Source organism: Propithecus coquereli, unplaced genomic scaffold (genome assembly GCF_000956105.1).
Source record: "Propithecus coquereli isolate 6110/MARCELLA unplaced genomic scaffold, Pcoq_1.0 Scaffold44, whole genome shotgun sequence".
Taxonomy (NCBI): domain Eukaryota; kingdom Metazoa; phylum Chordata; class Mammalia; order Primates; family Indriidae; genus Propithecus; species Propithecus coquereli.
The window spans coordinates 11,279,044-11,303,898 of record NW_012150174.1 but is presented as its reverse complement, the minus strand read 5'-3'; the positions used below and the strand labels follow the sequence as shown (position 1 = coordinate 11,303,898).

The 24,855-nt window shown below is 39.9% G+C and overlaps 1 protein-coding gene across 3 annotated transcripts in view; it reads right to left on the bottom strand.

Moving 5' to 3' along the window:
• Positions 1 to 2,636: 2,636 nt before the first annotated feature.
• Positions 2,637 to 24,855, bottom strand: part of RIC3 (RIC3 acetylcholine receptor chaperone) — a 64,772-nt gene continuing 42,553 nt past the window's right edge. Inside the window, exons 2-6 of one of the 3 annotated variants that reach the window (XM_012654357.1) lie at positions 21,230 to 21,456; positions 20,115 to 20,190; positions 19,177 to 19,270; positions 10,856 to 11,001; positions 2,637 to 4,243 (exon numbers count right to left, since the gene is read on the bottom strand). In XM_012654357.1, coding sequence (XP_012509811.1) covers positions 3,804 to 4,243; positions 10,856 to 11,001; positions 19,177 to 19,270; positions 20,115 to 20,190; positions 21,230 to 21,456 — 983 coding nt within the window. In that variant the 3' untranslated portion in view covers positions 2,637 to 3,803. Of the gene's footprint in view, positions 4,244 to 10,855; positions 11,005 to 19,176; positions 19,271 to 20,114; positions 20,191 to 21,229; positions 21,457 to 24,855 lie in introns of all 3 variants that reach the window. The other 2 variants (XM_012654356.1, XM_012654358.1) reach the window with 2 other exon arrangements.

Here is a 24,855-nt window from a genome sequence, read left to right as displayed (position 1 = left end):
GCAGGACTGTAACAAGCTTGAGAATATTTTTTTCAGCCTGTGGCAGATTTGAAGCCAAGAGGAAGGGAGGCTGCACTTGTAGCTGGAAGAAGACATGAAAGCTAATGGTCTAATCCAGAGGGAAGAGGTTACAACTAAAGTCACCAGAGACTGCAAAATGGCCCTAGGCCATTCCTGGCAGTCAGGGTAACCTTAGAGGGTGTCAAGTGTGATAACCAGTAGCACAGGATGACACTTTGATAGTGCTGACACTGTCACCAAGCACACTTCCTGTTTCCTGTGCTTCACCCTGGGATAGACACTGTAAAAACAGTATCTTAATCCTAATACCCCTGGTAAGGTAGCTGTTATTCCCAATTCATAAATGAGGAAACCGGTGCTCTGAGAAGTTAGAGGAGAAATTTGTCCAAAAAATGGAGAAAAAGTACATTTTAAAGACAAAGTCATAGATATGTCATTCATGTTTTTTTCTCAACATTGCTCAATAGCTAAAATACTAAATTTTTCTTTGAAATACAAACAGTCTAGATTGAAGGGGACTTTAAGAGTGTGGTAATTAGGAAGGTCTGTTGTTTATTGCCCCAGATCTAGAGTTCTGATGTGACCAAGAGCATTTCTTACCTGAACCACGGCCTATCTCCTGTGGCCTCCATGGGAAATAGCATGTGCAGGATATTCTAAAAAGGAAAGAGGGTTTTGTTTGTTTAGTCATCAGGTTGAAGGAAAATTGTAAACGGCCATAGACAGGGTGACCACATGTCCAGGGTAGTCTTGGTTTATGCCTATTATCTTGGCATAATTAAGTCTCCCTTTTTCCAAAGTGTTCAAGTCTGGACTTTCAGTTATTTGATCACCCAAGCCATAGAAGGTGCAAAGTGTCTGGTTCTCACAGGCCATTGCTTCTACAGGCCAAATACGTCTCTGCTCCTTAGCACACCTCCCTGGGCCCAACTTCTGGAGCTCACACATCACTAGTCATGGAACTAAAATGAGAGGCCTTCTTTGTGCTCCTGTTGTGACCAGGAAAGGGGATCTCCTGGCTAGATCATCCACCTGATTTACCAAGCATGGTCCCAGATGATGCGATTGTTTCCTAAGCCAGCTGTCTGTGTACTCTGCCACAGTGCCCAAAGATCAAGGGACTGATCAAGTTCACAGCCCCTTAGTTCTGAGAAATGAAGACCATGAGGAAAGAGCACCCACAGCAACAAAAACCAGTTCATGATTTTGGTCACCCTGGGTCGTATATACATGTACAACTGTCATCCCTGAAGGATAAAATAATTTTAGAAAATCCAAAAAGGACTGTCTAAATCCTAAATGACTGAAATGTATATCGAAATTCCTGATACACAATCCAACCAAGAGCTAGGGCAGGAAGAGCCACCATGAGGGCTTAGTACTTCTAGCAGGAACTATTGCCATATGTCAACTTTTTCCAAAGACTAACATTCAAAATAAAAAGTGGTTACGCAACACTTGAACATCTGTATTCTTTCGCACCCCACTGCTTTTTCCATCCCCACTCTTACTGCCAACTTCTCTAGCCAGAGAAGTTCTTAGCACGCCTCAAGGCTACCTACCTCCTCTGTGAAGTTTCTTGGAAGTACTCTGGCAAGAATAATCTCTTTCCTTCATGCTCCTGTAGTTTTGGGTCCACATCTCAATTACAAGATAGATCCTTGTATAACAAAAGTAAAATACTACCACTTAATGAGTGGTTATCATGTATGAGCTAGAACCAATGCTGTTTCCCATGCACTTATTATTTCATTTAATCCTTACAACAACCCTGTGAGACCTGGACTTTGTTGACCATACTTTATAACTGAGGAAGCCAAGGCTCAGACCAGTTAAGGAGCTGACCCAAGATTCCAAAGCTACAATACGCAGGGACACAGCATGACCCACATTTCTCTGCCAGCAGAATTTACAATCTTGAGCTGTCTTATAGTTCATAGTTCATTAATCTGTCAGGCTCCCATGTTAAATTGAGTTTTTTGAGGGTAGAAATTGAGCCTTCTGTTTCTAGTACCTAGCACTTAGTAGCTGTCTGCTAAATGAATAAACAAACGAATATACAAGAGGGAAACAGAAGTACTTATCTCTAATAAGGGAAAAGAAGGAAATCTGAACCAGGGACCCAGGGCTTTCCTCATAAATCAATCCCTCATGGTGAATGAAAGGAAATAACACAGAAAACAATATATGGAAACAATAAAGAGCACCTATGTTATTTTTACCTTTAGTGTACATTGTATCTAGTTTGTCTTCAGTACATTTTAAACTGCATTCTTTACAATGTAAATCAAATGTTCTACACAGAGAGATATAATTTCTGTAGACTCAATCTTCAATGACTTTTCTCTGTAGTTCCATTAACAAGAAGTGCATAGTAGTAGCTAACAGATTATGATCTGAACAGCAGTCTGTATGCTTATATGTGTGCTTTTAACTATTTTCCTGGCATCTTATTCATGCCACACACAATGGAACTCTACAAGCCTTATCTACCTTTACATAATTTCTTAATTTTTCAGTTTTTAACATTTCATGACAGGGAATGTCCTTGGGAATGTGCCCTCTTCAAACTCTCAAGTCTTATGTGTAAACTCTGAATTCACACACCCTTCGTGTTAGAATTATGGGTACCATCTTAAGAAGATGCATGACAGATGACAATTTAGGAGAATAGGCCTTTAGTTTGGTCAAAATCCTCCCAGTTCTAATCTATGTGTGCTGCTTTCTCCAGCTCTCTCAAAAGACCCAAATACCTGAATGTGGAACATACGGTCTTTTCACCTGGGCACTGATATATTGGTTCTCTGCAACAGACATACTCTGTAACGTCCCTACTGTATGCGAGCTCGGTTGTCATTTCTGTTTCAATTCATGTGGTTGTGAAAACAAATTTCCCCTAAGTACTCCCTCCTATTGTTGGCTCCCTGGCCCTCTCAGCTACTCATGGCAGGACAACCTCGGGAAGGCCTTCCTGCAGTTTCAACAACTTCAAATCTTGGCTCTGCACGGCAGGGACTAAAGTCTCTATCTAAAGCTTCCTCTGGCCACTGATGCAAAGGAACTTCTGGGTTTGGCAGTTCTGTTAGGCAGAACAAGGATAAAGAAAGCTAGAGATCTAGGCAATATCAGAGCAAAACAGTCCCCCAAACAGGCCTCCGGACTCATTCTCGGGTCAATGGGAATCTTCACTACTCTGGAGAAAAAGGATGTCAGAGACAGCATCAGTGCTCCTAGGAAGACCCCCACTGTGAGGAAGGGCTTTAGTTCAGACAGCAGAGTCTTACACCTACCCATCATCCCCACAAATAAAATGTCCGCTTCTCCCCCAGGGACCACTAACCTGCTCAAGGCCCAAAGAATAAGGCATCTTGGCATCTGAAATCTTCACTCTTGCAACCTTAAGTCCTCATCATTTGTAGCTGAGTTCGTTCACAGGTAAACCATCTGTTCACCTAGCAGGAAGAGTCAGACCTTTGCCCTGAGTGGTCCCATCTGAAATTGCTACAGACCAAACATAATTACTCAATGGATCAACTTCTCTGACGGGGGAAAGCAGGAAGAGAAAGAGCAAAGCTGTCATGTGTTCACAATAATGTCCATGTTTTACATGGTGACAGGTGTGAGTACCAGGAAAGGTACATCATATCCATGGTGGTGGCCTGATAGCTATAACATTTGAACACAGACAAAGAAGTACAGGGTACAGAGCCAAGGAGGAAATCTGAGTAGAGAAGGGTCACCTTGGGACTAGAGTAATGGACACTTCACCAGACTGGCCATTTTCACTCTAAACCCTGGGGGTTACGCTTCCTCAACATGCTACCTGTATATACTTGATCAACGTTGATGCCCAACCCTTCATCTCTAAAGTCTTGGGGCCACTCTTCTTTGGTGGTTTCCTCTTGCTCGGGGTAGCTATCTGCATTAAATCCAGCATTCTCTGCCAAGACAGCGGGATCCTCTTCTTCATGAAAACAGCAGGAACGTGTTTCTGGCTTTGGGTCACATGAAGTAACAGAATTATCTTCCTGGGCTCTCGTGTCAGTGGGCAGACTTTGCCAACCCAAATGATCTGATTCTTCCTCTTCTATCACTCCCATTCTTTCAGCAATTTCTTCAGCAGAAGGCTCTTTTGGGTCAGGGTAATCCACTAGGATGGTTTCTTGCCTATGCTTGATACAGTCTGAAAGGTCATAAATTGGGTAAGTTTCTTCAGGGTAACCTAGAGAGAAAAGTAGCACAGTCTTACAAAGAATGTCTCTTCAAAAAAATAGAGTGACAGGCTCAAAGAGGATTCTCAGGCAGCAGCCATCCTATCCTAGCAAATCCATTCAAGAAATCTCTAAGACGATTCCAATAGTTATAAAGTTTCACTTGAGCAAATTCTTAGCAATCTGGCTGACTATCCCAGTGCTCTTTGAAATGCAAACCAATTCAGAGGAAAATCCCTTCTTAAGTGTAGGGTGCTGCAGAGTTAAGTCTCAAACCACATGCTTCTACAGTGCTGATGAAGATTAAACGAACAACATGAGCCTTCAGTTTTAAAAAATGCACCAAATACCAGATGGAGAGAGCACAGCTCAAGGCTAATGTTTATAATTTCTATTTAGAACCATTTCCAAATCTTCCTTGGGGGAGGGGAGGAGAGGAAAGGAATGCTAAGCTCTTTGAAAAATACACCATGAAGCTTTCTATTTATCAAAACAATTGAAATGGCTTGCAAGTGTCAGAAATAGAGAGCACTTTAGCAAGACATGCCCAAGATCCCGAAGGACAAGCATTGCATTTTCAGAAGACAGAATTCCCATTGTTGGCTTCTTCATCTTCACAAAATGGAACAAAGAAAACAACAAACTGGTAAACAAAATGAGTAACACTGGTACTGAATCCTAGCTATGATAATGAGAAAAGAGAAAATGTTGCCAAATTAAGGAACGAAATGAAATAAATCTGTGTCAGCCAAGCAAGCCTGAGCAGCAGATGGGCCGTGCTGAGCTCACATGCCAGTGCTGGCAACAGCGGCTGTGCTCACGACACAATGCAGAAAGCTGGAGGATTCAGAACCCATTTGCACATTATGATAATTGGCAAATTCAACCCTAACGCAAACCACTTTTTGCCTACAAATTGTGAAAAATAGCGGTCTTTTTTGGTGCAGTGTAGGGTGTGCAGAGACATTTCTATAACATTTACTGTTTTTTTCTGACTATAAAAGTCATAGAGACTCATTTGTAGAAAATTTGAAAAAATACAGACAGGTTTAAAAAAGAAAACACAAATCACCCACAATCCCACCACTGGTAATAATAATTTGCTGTATTTACTTCTAGCCTTTTTACCACATATTAATATAAACATATATTTCCCCCCTTTTTTAAATAAAGGAGGACCATATTATCCCTAAAATGTTTTACCCTGATTTTTCTCATTCAACATTATATCATGAGCATTTCTTCATGTCATTAAGCATTTGAAAGTTGGCTGAAAAATATCTCATCATAGCTACATAATTGACATGATTTACCATTCTTCTATAAGACATTTAGATTCTTTCCAATTTTCCACTATTATAAGTAATATAGCAGTTAAGATCTCTGAATGTAAATCCATGTCCACTTCCTTAATTCTTTAAGATAGACTTCTATAAATATGAAAACTAGACCAAAGGGAATGGACATTTTAAAAGCCTTTTTTATTCTCTGCCAAATTACTTTCCAGAAGAGTAGTATAAATTTTCAATCCTAACAGTGATATAAAAACTATCCATCTTAACACACCCTCACCAGCAATGACAATAGCATATTAAGAATCTTGCCAATGTAGTCTTTATTCTGAGGCTTAACTCACTGTGGACAGAACACTAGGTAAAATGGAGCTTAGCTACCCAGGGGCTTCACAGGCTACTTGCTCAGGGACAGGGGCTGGGGAAGCCACTTACTGGTTAGATGCTAACCACTGAATGCTAAAGAGAAGTCCATTTGTTGGCATGTCCCTGTCTTCTCCCCATACCAAAAACAAAGCTTACCTTTGGATTTTCATAACTATCTGCTTTAGTTTAAGAGGAAAGGCCACACAGACTCAGGCTCCAGGCCCACTCCAAAATCCTAGTCATCATGCCTGCACCTGTGGCCCCAGCCTCAATGTTGGCCCTTGCAGATACAGACTCTAGGCCCACCCAGTGCTAGACCAACAACTGTGGCCCCAGGCTCCAGGTCTACCCCAGCACCAGACTGGCATCCCTAGTAGCTTCAGGCACCAGGTCAGCAACCATGGACATAGGCTCCAGGCCTGCTAGCTGGTCCCTGAGACCTCCATCCTTCAGACTGGCCCAGGTACCCCTACAGTCCAGCAAACCCTGTGTCCAGGTTATCCTAGTAGATCCCAGTGTTGGGCCAGTCCCAATAGCTCTAGGCTCCAGGACTGCCCCTGTGAACCTGGGTTCCAGGTTGGGACCCATGGCCCCAGGACCCAAGCCAGCCCTCATGGACCTAGCCTTCAGGCCCACCCATGCAGACTCAGGCTCCAGGCCTGCCCCAGCACCAAGCCAGCCTCTGCAGACTCAGGCTCCAGGCCTGTCTCAGTGGACCCAGGCACAATGACCATCCTAATGCCTACTTGGCTTCTGCAGACTCAGGCTCGAGGCCCACTCTAGCCCCAGGTCAGCCCTGTGTACCTAGGCTTCAGGCCAGCCCCTTCTTCCAGATACAGGTTCCAGGCCTACCCTCATACACTTACGCTCCAGGTCTACCCTCAAGGATGCAATCAACAGGTCCACTCCAGTAGATTCAGGCTTCAGGCCCAACCCCATGCACTTAGCATGAGGCCAGCCTGCCTGAAGACTCCAGCAGCAAGACTGCCTGCAGACCATGCCAATTGGCCTGCCCAGAATCTCTGGATTGGCTGACTGGGGTGAATGGCTTTCCCAGACAAAGCCATCTGCAAAGCCCATTGTAAGTTTCTGCTTCTTCAAATGCGCAGACACCAATGCACAGCCATGAAGATCAACAATCAGGGAAGCATGATGCCACCAAATGAACAGACCCTAAAGAAATGGAGACAAATGAACCTCCTGACAAAGAATTCACAATAATAATTTTTTACAAAGCTCAGTAAATGTAAAGAAAATACAGAGAAATAATTCACTGAAATCAGGAAAACAAACAAAATGAGAAATTTAGCAGAGGTTGAAATTATATATAAAAAACAAATTCTTGAGTTAAAAGAGAGCATCAACAGAACTGATCAAGCAGAGGAATGAACCTGTGAACTCGAAGACATTATTCGAAAACATACAGTCAGATCAGAAAAAAGAATGAAAAGGAACAAAGAAGGGATTTATGGGACAGCATCAAAACAGCAAATTTTGAGGTTTAGGAGTTCAAGAAGAAGAGAGAAACAACAGGGTAGAAAGCTTAAAGAAATAATAATGGAATACTTTCTAATTCTGGGGAAAGATATACAGATTCAGGTACAAGAAGGTCAGACATCTTCAATCGGATTCAACCCAAATAAGACTGCATCAAGTCATACAATCAAACTGTTAAAAGTGAAAGACAAAGGATTCTGAGCCAGGTGCAGTGGCTCACACCTGTAATCCTAGCACTTTGGGAGGCCAAGGCAGAAGGATTGCTTGAGGTCAGGAGTTTGAGGCCAGCCCAAGCAAGAGTGAGACCCCATCTCCACAAAAAATAGAAAATTTAGCCAGACATGGTGGCACATGCCTGGAGTCCCAGCTACTCGGGAGGCTGAGGGATGAGGATCACTTGAGCACAGAAATTTGAGGTTGCAGTGAGCTGTGATGATGACACTGCACTCTGGCTATGGTAACAGAGTAAGACCCTGTCTCAAAAAAAAGAGGGAGAGAGAAAGGAAATAATCCTACGTACCCTTTACTCAGTTTCTCCTGATGGTAACATCTAGCAATACTATATACTACAATATCACAACCAGGATATTACTATTGAGATTCTCAGTGCAAGACCCTGTCTCCAAAAAAAAAAAATAGTTGATAAACCTCTGGCAAGTCTGATCAGGAAAAGAAAGAAAGAACAGATTGCAAATATCAGGAATAGAGCATGGTACACCCCTACAGATAGATCTTATATACATAAAATGGATAATAAGGGAACATTATAAACAACTTTACACTAATAATAAGTTTGATGATTTGGGTAAAATATGTAAGTTCCTTGAAAGATACAAACTATTAAAGATAATTCAAGAAGAAACAGATAACCCAAATAGCATTATATCTATTAAAGAAATTAAATTTATAGTTAGAAGTCTTCCACAAAAAAACTCCAGGCCACAATAGTATCACTTGAGAATTCCACCTAACATTTATGGAAGAAATAACAGCAATTCTATACAAACTTTTCCAGAAAATAGAAGGAGGAACACATCCCAACACATTTTATGCGGCCAGCATTATCTTGAAATCAAAACCAAAGACATCACAGGAAAAGAAAACCACAGACCAATATCCCTCATAAACATAAAAAAAAATCCTTAGCAAATTGAATCTAGCCATATCACCATATCACCATAACAAAGTAGGGTTTATCCTGGGAACGTGAAGTTGTTTTAACATTCAAAAATCAATGTAATCCACCATTTTAACCAACTAAAACAGAAAAATAATATGATCATCTCATAGTTGATTTAAAAGAATATTCACAAAAATGCAATACCCATTCATAACAAAAAACTCCTAGCAAAAAATATGAATAGAATGTAGCTTCCTCAACCTGCAAATGAACATCTGTGAAAAACCATCAGCTCACATCATACCAATGGAAAATACGTTTCCCTCCAATATCAGGAAAGAAAGATGTTTGCCCTTACCACTTCTATTCAGCATTGTGATGGAGGATCTAGCCAGTACAACGAGACAAGAAAAATTGTAAAAAGGCAGACAGATTAGAAAGGAGGAAGTGAAACTGTCTTTATTCATAGATGATTTGATCATCTACATAGAAAAAATCCTAAGAAATCTATATTTTAAAAAAGCTACTAGATCTAAGTGCATTTAGCAAGGCATAAGATACGAGATCAGAATACAAAAATCAATTGTATTTCTATACAGTAGCAAACAAAAAAATTTTAAATATCACTTATGATATCATAAGAAATATAAACTACTTAGGGGTAAATTTATAAAACATGTACAAGACCTATACACTGAAAATTATAAAATATTGCTAAGAGAAATTTTTAAAGATCCAAATAAATGGAGAAATATAACAGGTTCATGAACTGGAAGATTCAATATTGTTATAACATCAGTTCTTCCAAATTGATCTAAAGATTCAATGCAATGCCAATCAAAATCCCATCAGGCTTTTTCATAAAAAATGAAACACTGACTGAAAATTTATATGAAAATGTGAACAAATTTTGAAAAAAGGAAACTTACACTACCTAATTTCAAGACTTACTGTAAAGACACAGTAATAAAGACAGTGATAGGGGTACAAGCGTAGACATATATATATCAGTGGAACAAAACAGAGTCCAGAATAGACACATACATACATGGTCAACTGATTTTCAACCAACAAGCCAAGAATTAAATGTAAGAAAAGGAGCTGGAACAACTGAGTATTTGATATGGAAAAAAATAAACCTCAGTCCTGACATGCCACACCATCTATAAAATTAAGATCACAAGCCTAATTTTAAGAGATGAAACCATAATTTCTAGAAGAAAACATCAGAGTTTGGCAAACCTTGAGTTAGGCAAAGATTTCTTAAACAGGACACAAAAATGTGAATCATAAAAGAAAAAAATGATAAATTGTACTTCATCAAAATTAAAAACTTCTGCTCTTTGAAAGATGCTGTTAGAAAATAAAAAGGCAAGCCACTGATTAGGAGAAAATATTTGCAAAATACAATAACTGATAAAGAACTTGTATCTAGAATATATAAAGAACTCCTGCAACTCAGTAAGAACATAATCAACTCAATTTAAAAATTGGCAATTTGAAGAGACACTTCAAAGATACACAGATGGCAAATAAGCACATTAAAAAATGTTCCATGTCATTAGTCACTGGCGAAATCCAAATTAAAGTTACAACTGAAATACCACTATATACTCCCTAGTATTGCTAAAATTAAAAAGATTGACAATACCAAGTATTAGCAAGGATATGGAGTAATTGCAATTCTCATACATTGCTGGTGGGAAGGCAAAATGGTAGAGTCACTTCGGAAAGCAGTTTAACAGTTTCTAATAGAGGTAAATATACACTTACCATAAAACCCAGAAATCTCACTCCTAGGTATATACTCAAAAGAAACACAAATATATGTTCAAACAAAGACTTGTATGCAAAGTTCACTGTAGCTTGATTCATAATAGCTCAAAGCTAGAAACAACCCAAATGTTCCTCAACTGGTGAATGGATAAACAAATTATGGTATATGCAAATGACAGAATACTCAAGCAATTTTAAAAAGTAGTGATACACTCAACAACAACATTATGCTAAATTAAAGAAGCCGGAAACCAAAGAACATATGTAGTTATGATTCATTTATATAGAAAAGGCAAAACTACAGGGATTGAAAGTATTTCAGTTGTTGCTGGGGGCAGGAGGAGAGAATTAGCTACAAAGAGGAGGGAACATTAGGGGGTGATGGAAATGGTTTATATCAAGTTTATGGTGTGATTACACAAACTCTACATATTCATCCAACTGTACATTTAAAATTGATGACTATTATTGTATATATATTATACTTCAGTAATAAAGCTGATTTTTTAAAAATTTATAAGATCTCTTTTCTGGGCAGACAGCTAATAAAGAAATGAGAAGACACTGTTTACCTTCCCAGTCCTCCATGTAAGGGGCCTCTTCAGCTTCTTTCTCTGGAGAAGTTCTATCAATGAATTTTCCTTCTTTCATGACCCTGGTTATTTCTCGGAGCTGATGCAGCAACCGTTTCTCTTGGTCAGAAGTCACAGTCTGTGCTCTGCTTAGAAATAACAAACAATCCAGCCATTTATCAATAATACTCCTAGGCAATGGACATAAACATCACTATACTCTGTCTGGATACTAGAATACGAAGTCCAACAGCAGCAGATAATTATTCTAGGAATTGATCCTGAAACTGCACAACTGGCAACTAGTGATGTTAGTTCAATGTTTTGATTTAAAAAATGGGAAAACTAAAGGCCGGATTAGATCAAGTGACTGACCAAGGTCCCACAATGGTTAATGTCAATGCTGCGACCAGACCCCAGGTGTCTCAGCTTTCAGTTCAATGTTCTTTCAGTGCACCTCACAGCCCTGCTTCTCTAGTCTCCTAGCAATTTCACTGTTTCTGATATTACTCCACTTACTACAAGCCACTTTTTTCTAAAGCAAGGTCATCAAAGGTAAATGCTCTGGGAAAAATATGCTACTAGAATCACCAGGCTTAATTTACTTGTGTAGGAACAATGATATATTCTAAAATTTTAGAGCTGGGTAATTCTGAAAATTCAGTCATTTAGACAGAAATTGGGTTATAATGTATTCACACTACTAGTTAATGGCAGCATGATAACCAAAATTATCCTGACTTCTAATAGTATTCTGTACAATTCTTGAAGCACAGTGCTCAAGTTCCACAGTTTAGAAAACCTGGTTTGAGTCCCAATTTAGCTGCGTGGCTCTGGAAGACTATCTGCAAAAATAACATGAGGCTCAAGGATTACAATACTGTGATTATTCTGTTTGAGAGAGAAGGACTGTATCACACTGATAGGCAAACGAGGCCCTACTTAAAAGACTCAGAACTATCTGCTTTGACATCAGTTTTATCCAGTGGCAGGATTTAACGGAGACTACTTGTTCTCTTAAAAACCTTAAGCATTCCAAGTTAATATAACACTTAGGAAGGAAAAACCCTACCAGCCTCGTACAGATGTCATATTATTGTCTAACAAGCCAGTTCTGAGCCTGCGTTCCTTTTTATGCTCAGCCTAACAAACTTTAGCCTAATAACTAATAGGGAAAAAGAAAAAAGTATTTCTCCTTTCAACATTAAGAGGGTAACTGAGGAAAATGAAGGTGTAACCATTCCAGACAGTGGGAGGAAAACAAAAACACCATGAGCTCCACCTCTTCCACGCTAAATGGCTTCAAAGCCACGAACTAAAGAAGCCTATCTGTTCCATATTCAACTAAAATCCTAAACTTAAGAGCCTCTGACAGCTCTATTCTTCCCTTCAATGTAGGAGTCCTGACTCATCCCAACAGCTCATGTCCCACATAACCCCTAAATCTTACTATTAAAATAACCCACTTTGTGGGAGCCTTCTGGGGCAGACTGGAAGACACTACCTGCTAATCACAAAGCTCTTGCCCTCAGGCTGCACATGTTACTTCTCTGTACTGTACACAGGGCATACTGATCTTTACTAAATGAAACAGTCTTGGTTCTGTTTCCTAACTCATGAAAAACCAGAAGCCCTTAACTAAAAGAGGATGGTGAGGCTAGGGAAAGCAGGAACAGAGCAGAGCTTTCTCAGAGAATTTCAAACTAAAGCATCCTCATTTAACTCTGAACAAGTACACTCGTATTGTCCATATCTTATGTCAGCAATCCCCAGCCTTTTTGGCACCAGGGATCAGTTTCATGGAAGACAATTTTTCCACCGGTGGGGGCATGGAGCTGGGGGAGAGGCAGAGCTCCGTGGCCCAGTTCCTAACAGCGCCAGTACCAGTCCATGGCCTAGGGGTTAGGGACCACAGTGTTAGGCAATTAATCATGGTCCACCTTATAACCTCTTCTGAATTTATTGCAATGAATGTTTTTATGAATTCCTTATTGTCTCAACTTGGTTTGATACTCCTGGAGGGCAGTAATAATTAAGTTCATAACAGTATAGGCACAGTGCCATGATCGCTGTAAGTGCTCAATAATTATGTGTTAGTTTGATTGGTCCCCATTTCCTCATCATCCATTTTCTTACACCTCCCCGAATTCTGGCTTCCATTCTGTCATTCTACCAAAACTTGCAAAAATCATCAATGACCCCTTTACTCCTAAGTCCAAGGATCTTTTTCTCACATTTCATTCTTCTTGACCTCTCCAAGCTGTGGACCATCCTCTCCTTGAAACTTCCTCCTCTCTTAGCTACTGAGACATGTGTATTCCTCCCACTTCTTTATCCATTACTTTTATCTTTGACCCTGGCTCACTTTCTTCCTCCCACCTCCTAAAACATGGTTTTCCCAAGGCTCAATAGTAAGACTCGTTTCTCCATTCTTATAATCATGCTCTCAAGAATCTGAACCAGTACCACAGATTAAATCACCACCCCTAGTGAAAAGGTGCCTTAATTCTACCTTTAATCTTGACTTTTTATACAAAGGCCCAAGGTATCCTCATATAGCCTGTGATTTTTTTCTTCCATGAAGTACCCTTAATGTGGCCCCTCTTTTCTCACTAGCCTATTTATTATCTTTTGCTAGAACTTTTTCAATAAACTTCTAGCCTGTAGCCACTCTACATACTGCTGTAAGAGTTATTTTTCTAAAGCACAGAAGATCATGACATTTCTCCTCAAAAGCCTTCAGAGGCAGTCCACTGCAAAGACGATGAATTCCAAATGTCGCAGCCTACCACCACTCAGGTCTTCCAGTCCAGCCCTCGTTTGTTTTTCTAGCTTTTCCTCTCATTGCCTACCGCCCTACCCATCTACCCCAGCCCTGGTGGATACCACCCCAGTTACTTAGGACTACTTGCTGTTCCAAAAACATGCCTGATTCTCTCACCTTGTTTGCTGCTTGTGCTGCCCACTCCCTCTGAAGAATTCTTTCTCCAAACTCTGCCTGAGGAAATCTTTCCATCCTGTAAGGCTTATTCAGATTCTTCCTTTTCCACAGGACTCTCTGTGGTAGGCAAAATAACGCACTCCCCGCAAAGATGTCCACGTCCTAATCTCTGGAACCTATGAATACATTACCTGACATGTAAGGGGAATTAAGGTTGTAGATGGAGTGAATGTTGCTCATCAGCTGACCTTACAACAGGGAAATTATCCTTTATTATCTGGGAGGGTACAATGTAATCACAAGGGTCCTTAAAAGTGGAAAAGGTAGGCCAGACGTGGTGGCTCACGCCTATAATCCTAGCACTCTGGGAGGCCAAGGCGGGTGGATGGCTCAAGGTCAGGAGTTCGAGACCAGTCTGAGCAAGAGCAAGACCCCGTCTCTATTAAAAATAGAAAGAAATTATTTGGACAACTAAAAATCTATATAGAAAAAATTAGCCGGGCATGGTGGTGCATGTCTGTAGTCCCAGCTACTCGGGAGGCTGAGGCAGTAGGATTGCTCGAGCCCAGGAGTTTGACGTTGCTGTGAGCTAGGCTGACGCCACGGCACTCTAGCCTGGGCAACAGAGTGAGACTCTGTCTCCAAAAAAAAAAAAAAAAAATGTGGAAAAGGTAGGCAGAAGAGGTCAGAGTGGTATGATATGAGAAGGTCTCAATCATACTGTTGCTGGCTTTGAAGACAGAAGAAGGGGGCCAAGGATTGTGGGCAGCTTCTAGAAGCTGGAAACGGTAAGGAAACAGATTGTCCCATAGGGCCTCAAAAAGGGAATGCAATCCTGCCAACACCTTGGTTTTTACTCAGTATAGGACTTCTAACCTACAGAACTGTAAGATAATAAACTTATGTTGCTTTAAGCCATTAAGTTTGTGGTAATTGGTTACAGCAGTCACAGAAAACTAATATATGCTCCTACAGCACACTTTCCCTCTCCTAGATACAGTTCCATATAGAGAAATAATACCTGCCATTGACACCACACAGGACTGCGCAGAGTAAAGGACAATAGGTACCAAAGAAGACATTCTCATTATTGCTGGAGCCGCCTTCTTTAAAGTACTTTCTCTAGATTGACCTCATTCACTCTTTCAACATCTACTGACACTGTCAATGTGCCAGCACAAGAAATACAAATTTGAACAATGCAAATTCTCTGCCCTTAAGGTTACAGGGCATTAGGGAAGACAGGAAAGTTATCAGAAAGTAATATGATGCATGTAATCACAAGCAAACCCAGGTGCTGTGCAAACATATGGGAGGAGCCTCGAACCAAGTTCTGTGGGTTCAGGGAAGAACTCTCAGAGAAGATGATGTCTATTTTGAGACCTATAAAACAAGCAAGAATCAAAATAAGTGTACTGTGGGGGTGCGAGAGAGGGGGCATCCCATGCAAAGGAAAAAGTATGTGCAAAGTCCTAGGAGCAAAAGTGTACAGGTTTTTAGAGGAACAAGTGGTCAGTGTGGCTGGACCAGAGAGAGCAAGTGATGGAGAAAGGGAAAGTAATAGAGGTATGCAAGACCAATTGGGTCACTCAGGACCACACAGGCCATGTTAAAGATTCCGTACTTTTTCAAGATCAAAAAGGACCTGTTGAAGGATTAAAACAAAAGAGATAATCCATCTGTTCGGAAAGTAGAAAGTAAACTGAAGGGAGACAAAAATCAGAGAAGAAACCATGAGATAGTTACGATCTACGTCAAAAACAAAGGCTTCCACTCACTACTCTCTTCCACTGCAACTAATACTTTTTTAGAGCCTTTATGGACCTGTGATAGGCTCTAGAACTAAGAAGGATAATTCCTGTCCTCATGGAGCTTACAGTCTTTTGCAGGAAAACTGACTTATTAATTAGGTGGGAATGATAAGACATGGTGATTGATGAGATATAGGAAGTGAAAAAAAGGCAAATAAAGGATGATATCTAATTTCTGCTTTGGGTAACTAAGTAGATGGTGGAGCCATTTGCTAAGATGGCAATATTAAAGGTAGAGTAGGTTCAGTTGGGAATAGATGATGAGTTCCATTTTGGACATTCATTCATTCATTCAAGAGACATTTATCAATTGATGAGGCTAAGGGTAGGTATCTATGAGATATGGCCAGTAGAGCTCTGAATATAGAGGTCAGGAACTGAAGAAAAAGATCTCAACAGGGAATGGTCATGATTTACTCTTCTATCACAAAAATAATGTATTAATACAAACACTTATATCAAAAGTGAATATCTATTCTTATTCAACAAGTATTTACTTAGTACCCACTATATGAACACAGAGAACAAGAGATTAACTCTGTCCTCAAAGAGTTTACATTCCAGCAATCCATGCAGAAATCTGTAGTCCCACAAACATACTCAACATGCCTACCAGAGGTCTTTGCAACCTCTTGAGCTATACCCTGCTTCTCACAGATAAATCATTACAACTGGGCATGGTGCTCCAGGAAGGAAATTCTGCTGACTATAAAAACAGAAATGAGGACACTGCACTTCTGATTCCTAGATCCTTTCCTTAGTCTTTGTGTGCGTGGGGACACAAAGACTCCATATCAGAGCTAATATGGCACAGTACCGACCTTCTAGGAGGTTTCATTATTTAAATGTGTGAAAGCTGTCTGAAAAGTTTTATTAGAAAATATCAAAAACCTTTCCCATGTTTCTATTCTTATGTAAGCATTAAGATAAAGTTTCAGAAACTGCATATTTCTTGAACTTTAAGCCAACATCTTGTAGTTGTGGAGTGAATATTATATAAAGACTTGGGGGGCTGTAAATGAATGTGTCTTCTTTGTCTTAAATTCTCTGCTTGACCCCCAGAAGCCTAAAGATGTGATACAATTTTGATTCGACAGAAAAAACACTGGAGTATTTTGGGCTCTTATAATAATCATAGAAGCACCGACTTGTAAAAGAACCAATGCCACAGAAACTGACATTGAAGGATATGAAGTGTAAGTATAAAAAGGAAAACAATGTAGAAACATGGTGCTATGGTTTGAGTATTAGTCCCCTCTGAAATTCATGTTGAAACCTAATTGCCATTGTAACAGTATTAAGAGGCAGGGCTTTTAAGAAATTATTAGGTCATGAGAGCAGAGTCCTCACGAATGGATAAATGTCATTACTGAGGGAGTGGTTTAGTTATTGCAAGAGCAGATTGTTATAAAGGGAATCTGGCTCCTTGTGATTTTTTTTTGCACATGCTTGCTTGCCTTTCCACCATAGGATGACGCGACAAGAAGGCCTCACCAGACACCTGTCTGTCAACCTTGGACTTCTCAGTCTCCAGAACTATGAGCTAAATAAACTTCTATTCTTTATAAATTACCCCATCTGCGGTATTCGGTTAAAGCAACAGAAAACAGATGAAGACACACAGGCTGCCTAGCCCTTACAGTTTTGAGGACTCACAGTACCACAGGGCCCACCTGTAAGGATAAAAGATATTGGATTAAGGAGTATCAGAAAGTGACATCTTATGGACTGGAAAATGAAAGACTGGGAAAGAGTCAGGAGGTGTGCTCTCTTCGGTGGAAGGAAAGCTGCTCTCCAGTTCCTGAGAAGTACTGTGGAAAGTGTTTTACATGATCTTTGCCACATTTCAGGCTTGAATCAATATGTTCTCAGGAGTCCACACCTCAGCACCTTATAAAAAATAAACCTTCTAGGCTAGGACCTCTGGCACCAGAAACAAGGATTTGGTACAACTCCAGTTGCAGTGTAGGGACAACTCCTCTGCCTTGGCACATAAAACGTGGAGAAGTAAACCTGGCACAAAGAGGACAGATAGTAGTTATGGATTATAGTATCGCATCCCTGGCTTGGGCTACAGACAGACGGTGTACATGGGTCAAATGGTGGGTAATTTGATTTGAGTTAAGGGATTCTGTTACTCAACAATGAGAAAATATCTTCATGTGGTTTCTTACCCCAAGGCCCAGGTCTCCCAAGTGAGAGGTCCTGTCCATAAGTATTCATCTATGGTTTTCATGACCCTTACATGTGGCCTGGGGCTTCCAATGGCCCAGGCTAGAGTACAGATATTTTTTGAGGCATGAGGGTCCATAAAATCCTGGGTAGTTCTCCACCCAGACTGTAAGTGGCAGCTACAGGGTGGGGCAGAAAAGGCCAGAAAAGCGTAACTGCACAAATGGTTTAGTCACACTCACACAAACACCCGTATGTTAGATAATGTATGTAAAGCATTTAGCTCAGAGCATGGTCCTTAGTAAGTATTCAATAAATATCAACTATTATCATACACTCACACAGATATATTTATGAATCTATACACTTTGGGGATCATTCTAGATAGTGACCCTGCTTTCCATACCAAAAGAAGGTTGGTCAAGGCTCCTGGGCCCAAATAGGCAAGATTCATCCTCATAAATGTCATTTTAACAGCATTGTGTACGTTGCAGGGAAATGCCAGGAGGCTGCAATCTGAGGATACCCACTCTTCTCCTTTCCAGCCAAAGATGGGCAAGGGTGGAGCCAGTGAACAGAGAAAGGGGCACAGGGAATTAGTACCATCAAGGATGGCAAATATTATAGAAGATGCCAAGGTGACAGCAATTTCCTGGGGCAAAGACTCCACAATGTGCTCCCAAAGCTGTAGGAAGGACCTTTCAACACATCCTCCTGCATGGGATTTTGCCGCTCACCCTGTCATTCTTCTTCCAACCTTGTCAGAGGCATAGCTGAAACTGAATTCCTCTTTGTTCTCAATATCACATTCTGGTTTTTCCTGAAAAAAACCTACATCCATATTTTCATAGTTGTTGCCTACTTCCATCGACCTCCTGAAGTCACCTTTTAAGATTCTCAGGCAGCCTGGCAGCAAGAAGAGTGTAAATCTTCCCTGTGGGGCATCCTAAAGGGCTAGTTTGGCTCTGGACACATACTTTACATGTCTAGTTCTGTGCTGGCACAGTCAACACAAAACACAAATACCTAATTTGAGCACATTTGTTCTCTTCTCTCATTTTGTCTTAAATAGAAAGCAAAATATTCAATAATCTTTACTTAAAATTATAGCTTTCTTAGACGGCTAGAAAATTGTCTGTCTTAAAACCTAGTTATTTCACCCTGCATGATTTACTTACAAATTTATTATCACGATAATTTATACAACACTAAATTCTTAAAAACTGAGGTTGCTTGATAGTATGAAATGGAAATGTTATATGAAAAAGAATATGTAAATGATAAGTTGATAATTGCATAAAATGAAAACATGTGGTCCATTTATCAAAGAGATGCAAAATTTTGAATTGATTCTCTCAATGGGAAGTAGTCTTGAATCCTGTTAGATGAAAACCTACCTCTCACCATTAGGTCCTACTCTGTTGATCAATTTTTCCATGGCTTCCTCTGTCTCCTTCAGTTTTTCTTGCAGTTGAGCAAGCTCAAAATTGGCTGAAAAATAAGTATCAATCTAAGAACCATCATACATAACTCCCTACCCCCTCTAAAGACTCCATCAATTTTTTAAAAATTATTTTACTGATACGTTTCCCATTAATATCTCATTTAAGAACACAGCAGCTTTCTTCAAGGATTCCTTCTATATTTAAGATTTCCAAAAAGGATACAAAATGTGACTAGGAATATCTAGTTCCATAGAGAATCCAGGAGTAAATCCACAAAGCAATCGTGACCTACAGAGATATGATTTCCTGCAGTGCTTTTGCCAAGTCCCTTCTTCCTAGGTGGGAAACTTGTCACAGGTTACTTTTCCTGACATTCATTCTAGTCTATAAATTCTTAGAGGAAACAGCTATGCTATACACATTTGATTTCCTCCAAGAACACAGAATATTCTAGTTGGGAAATAAATACTTGATGACCATATTTCAAGAGTCAGAAATGTTAAACTCTTTCCCTCGATAACCAATTTTGGCAAGGGCATGATTTCTCTGCCACAGTTTTCATCTCTGTGAAATAAAGATATTTGCTACCAATATTTTGAAGTCTAGAAATAAGAAGTAATGCATTCCAAATGTGAAATATTGAATTTGCTAATATATAAAAAAGTGGACTGGTGATTTTGTCCTTTTTGTACCTATTCTTCCCTTAAAAGCCCAACATCAATATGGAAATCTTTGAGAATTCCCAGAACTAAGGCAAAAATGGCATCAGATTAATTTTGGAGCAACTTTTGAGAAATGCTTTTAAGACATAACCACAGACTGTCCATCTGGCTGTATTATAGCTGTCCAACTCAATAACACTTGTGAATATACTAAGAGGGAGCACTTACTAATTTTCCTGTGGGTGTTTCCAGGTGTGGCAGTAGAGCATTTCCGATCCTCTGCAGTTGTTTTCCCCTTTGAGAGCTGAGAATTGAAGGAGGTATAGCACATCAACAGCAGCTCAGAACCTCAAAGTCACGGAACCCCTCATATTAAATGAAAAAAAAAGGTTGGGAAACAAAAATTATACAGAAATCAAATCAAATAGCAACATTAGAGAAACATCTAAAAGAAAAGCCACTGAAAAATAAGAAGATCTCCAAGTAAAAAATTATCAAGGCACAATGAAAAAAAAATCTTCCTACAGGTTATCTACCTCACTCATGCTCATCTAAAAGGGATATGCACCACCCTAGAGGCATTACTGTAGACTCAAGTCAGGCTGCCTGCAGAATTCCTGGACAAGAAGGAACTCATCTCACCTAACCTTACTCTAGTTAGGAGGACAAAGGGAAGCTTCTGGCTCTACTTCACAGTACACATGCCCATGGCTTGCAAAAGCCTGGCTGAAGGTGGAACTTAACTGGAGGTCTGCTTTTAAAGGACCCACACCATGTCTTCCCAGAGCTAGGAAATATCAGGCTTAATTTCAAGACATGACAGTTCTGTCTCAGGAGAATTACAGGAGATGATATTAAAAACAGCATGTCATATCCCTGTGGGGAAAAATGGAGGATGACTAAGTGCTGTTGGCATAGTCATTATTTGGCCTAACAGTGCCTAGTTGGAAATCACTGTACCAATATTAATAACAAAGCTCTTCTTAGAAAATATTTATGCCTTTTCAGTTTGTAAAGATGTTCAGTTTTTTTTTTTTTGGAGGGGAGAATTTTGACTTTTATCACTCACTGGGTTAGGAACCAAAACATCCAGCTTCAAATCCCTGTTCTCCTTTTTAGTTGTGCATTCTGGGGCAAATCACTTAAACTCTAAGCAAAGATTTCTCATCTGTAAAACTGAGATGATAGCTATCCTAAGTACCTCACGAAGGGGAGGCAAGGTTTAAAGAGATGATGAATTTGAAAGAGCTTTATGAACTGTAAAGTGTTTTAATGTAGACAATGATTTTTATTGCAATATTAGATTTTCATTGATGTAATATGATTAAGATGATTCCACTTACCTTGAACAGAATGTACAATATATATAAAAAAATCCCAAAACCATAGATTGGAATAATCTGCCCCATCAGGCTTCTTCCACTACCTCCTCCTCCAGTGCCTCCGCCTGATCCTTTGGCCTTTGCAAATGCCTCTGCGAGGTGAGACCTCTGGAAACGAGCCCCAGGGATCTGGCCATCTGAGGGGGCCTGGTGATGATGCATCATAGGTGGAAATCGGCCCAACTTTCCTGAGAAAATGAATTAATCAGTGTTTACCTCTTCTACTATTTTAAATATGGCTATCATGAAAACACCTCATGCATTAAGATACAAATAACAGAGGCCAACTCAAGTTTAAGAAAAAAACAGGAACTTAGTTAAAAGGATATAGAACTAACCAATGAGCACACAAGTGCATAGAGGGAAGTAGAACTCAATGGAAATCAATCAGGGGGGAGGTGGGAGGAGTGACTGGGGAAAAACCTACCTAATGGGTACAACAAACACTCAGATACTGAGTGACAGGCACACTTATAACCCTGACTCAAGCATTACAAAATATTTGTACTCCCATAATACTTTGAAATTTTTTTTAAAAAGGACATAGAGGTATGATTCATACAGACACTAAATATGATGTGATAATTTCTAGCTGTTTACTAAACCCATATTCTCTTCCTCTGGGTCCACAGCTAGACCACACTTTTCAGACTCCCATACAATTAAATGTGGCCATGTGACTTGAGTTCCAGCCAAAGGAATGTGAGTGATCCTGCCAGTTCAAGGCCTGGCCTATAAAACCTCCCATGTTATTCAACTCCATGATCATTTCCCTTCTGTGGGATGGATGCTGACAACCAGACAGACCTTGGAAGCCACGTGTTAAAAATGGCATATCCTCCATCAGCCTGGGTTCCTGAATACTATGTGGTGCAGTCCTCCATTGCTGCCACCACACTAACTTAGAGTCATCTGGACCTCTTTATATGAGTGAGAAATAAACTTCTATTGTGTTAGGATCATTATACACTTTGGAGACTGTCTGTTACAGCAGTTAGCCACCCCTAACGAATACAGATAAGGAAATGCAATGTGGTCTCAGGAGACAGTAGAACCAGAAACTGAAAGCCATCAGGATCTAGGACAGCTTTCACATTCTAGCTCCTCTCTCTCCCTTTCTAAGGTACCATAAGACTTTTTCATTTCTCTGTGCACATTTTCTTTATTCTCCTTGCTCTGCAGACCATTTCTTTAGCTGCTTTGTGCACACAGTGGAAGATGGTCACCTTCAAACCCCTCAATTTTCATGTGCTTCCAGAGGCTAGCTGAGACACCCTAATTTCAAATTCTTTGGAGGAAGATTGTGAGTATTCAGCTTGGGTAGGTATGCATCCCTTTCCAATCAGCTACAGCTGAGCAGACAGGGTTCATGTAGCACACACAGGGTCAAAGGAGTCCAACCTTGTGAGTGGAAGAGCGGGGCTTAGAGAAGTGTGTGTAATTTGAGGGGAGGGGGGAAGATGCATCTATTTTCTTACTTTTTTTTTTTTCCACCAAGAGCAGCCAAAAGTTAACACCAACTGCCAAGCCCCCTGAGAGTCAAAGGTGAGAAAGAACAGAAAGAAATCTCTACAAAAGGCCATATAAACATGTCTGTATAAAAAACTACTGGGCGATAACACTATAGAACAGAAAACACTAGAGAACAGAAAGACTTCATAAATAACACTCTAAAAATAAAAACTTTTATAAAGTAAAAAATTGTTGGATTTGACTTTGACAAAATTCAACAAAATTGGAAAAGATGTGGGGAGGCAAGAATTCTCATGCACTATATGTAAAAATGTAAACTTGATACAGCCACTCTGCTAAGTGATCTGGCTGTACTTAGTGACATTAAGTATGCCCTAAAATCCTCCTTTCCCTCCCAATATTGACTTTGGATGACATGGAAATTTTGGGAAGAAATTCTTCTTTTTAAGAGTGGGTCAGCAACAGAAGCACAGCTTTAGACAGTAAAAGAAGAGTAACCATCCCTTATTCCAGGTGTTGGTGCCTATGCCTCTTAAATTGTCAAGGATCTTAATATAAATATATTAAATGAGTATGGCTTTAAAGCCATTATGTACTCTCAAAAAAATGCCTAGCCAGCATCCAGGACGCTAACCTTTCTCTTGAGAGAATCTGATATATCAGGTGGCTAGTGTTTAATAAACTAGATTTAATATTTGTAGTAATATGTTGTTGAACTTCTCTTTACTATGCTGAAAAAACTGTCTTCCACACGAGCATAAAACGAAAAATAAAAACTTAAAACCAGGTAATGACATAAAAGGCATTATTCTGTATTTTTAAAATTGAAGAATGATGATGATGCTAAACATTACACATTGAGATGGAGTAGGGACCCCTCTTAAGGGTCTGTCAGGCCCCCTGTGTATGGATATAAAGAAAAATTTTGAGTCCCTCAAGGGAATTCCGGAACCTAGCAAGCCTTGCAACCAATAATTAGAGAAGTAAATGAACCACCTGCTGAGCAAAAAGATAAGAGCTTAAACAATAGTCGCCCAGATAAGTCACAGTCACAGGATGTTAGGTTCCTTAAAGAAACTAAAGGTAACATCTTGACGTATGTCCTTGAGTTGTTTCTCAGAAGACAAGACCCCCACCAGATGAAAAAACGCTGTCACAAAGACCTCAAACAGGGGGAACCAAGGACTGAACTTTGACCACTGTTTGTTATTTAAAATTCTTTCCTGAGGGTCCGGGACAGAGTCATGTCTGCAGACCATCAATCTTGCTAACCTGGTCATTCTGACCCAATATATCTTGGCCTGCTCTCACAATCTGATTCTGACATAACAACACATGATGATTAACAGACTTCCTTACCTTAACATATGTTAAAGCTAAACTTAAATATTCCTGTTTGCTGACTCCAAGTTTTTAGACTCCTCTAACCAACTGCAAATTTAAAAATCGCTAAATCCACCTATGACCTGTAAAATCCTGCTTCAAGATGTCCTGCCTTTTGGGGACAAACCAATACATAACCCCCCCAGAATGATTTATGACTTTACCTATAACTTGTGTCTCCCTGCCTTTAAAAACCCTTATACACAGGCCATCGGAGAGTTCGAGTCTTAAGTGTTAGCTGCCCATTCTCCTCGCTTGGTACCCTGCAATAAACATCTCACTTTCTCTTTCTGCAAGTCCCGGTGTCAGTGTTTGGCTTTTTCTGAACACTACGCAAACAGATCCAAGTTTGGTTTGGTAACAACAACTCCTCCAAAACTTTTATAGATCTGTCAACCAGAAAGATTTATTGGATACCTATTATGCTCGGGACTCTGCCATATGTAAGAAAGGAAGACAGCCATAAACAAAATAGAAACCATAGTTCTCAGGTGGAACAATGCTTTGAAAAGCAGTCTATCTAAAACAAAGACACAAACAACAATAACAGGGTATCAAGGACCTTATTACTAGACAAACTAAATGTTTAAGTATTGAAAGGATGAAAGAAATTTAAAAAAAAAAAAAAAAAGAGGAGAAGAGTCAAATGGGGTCAATCATTGAAGGCAAGAAATGCTCAGAACAGAAAAGCAAAAGCACATCTGAAAGAGTGTGTGCATAAGAAAGTGACT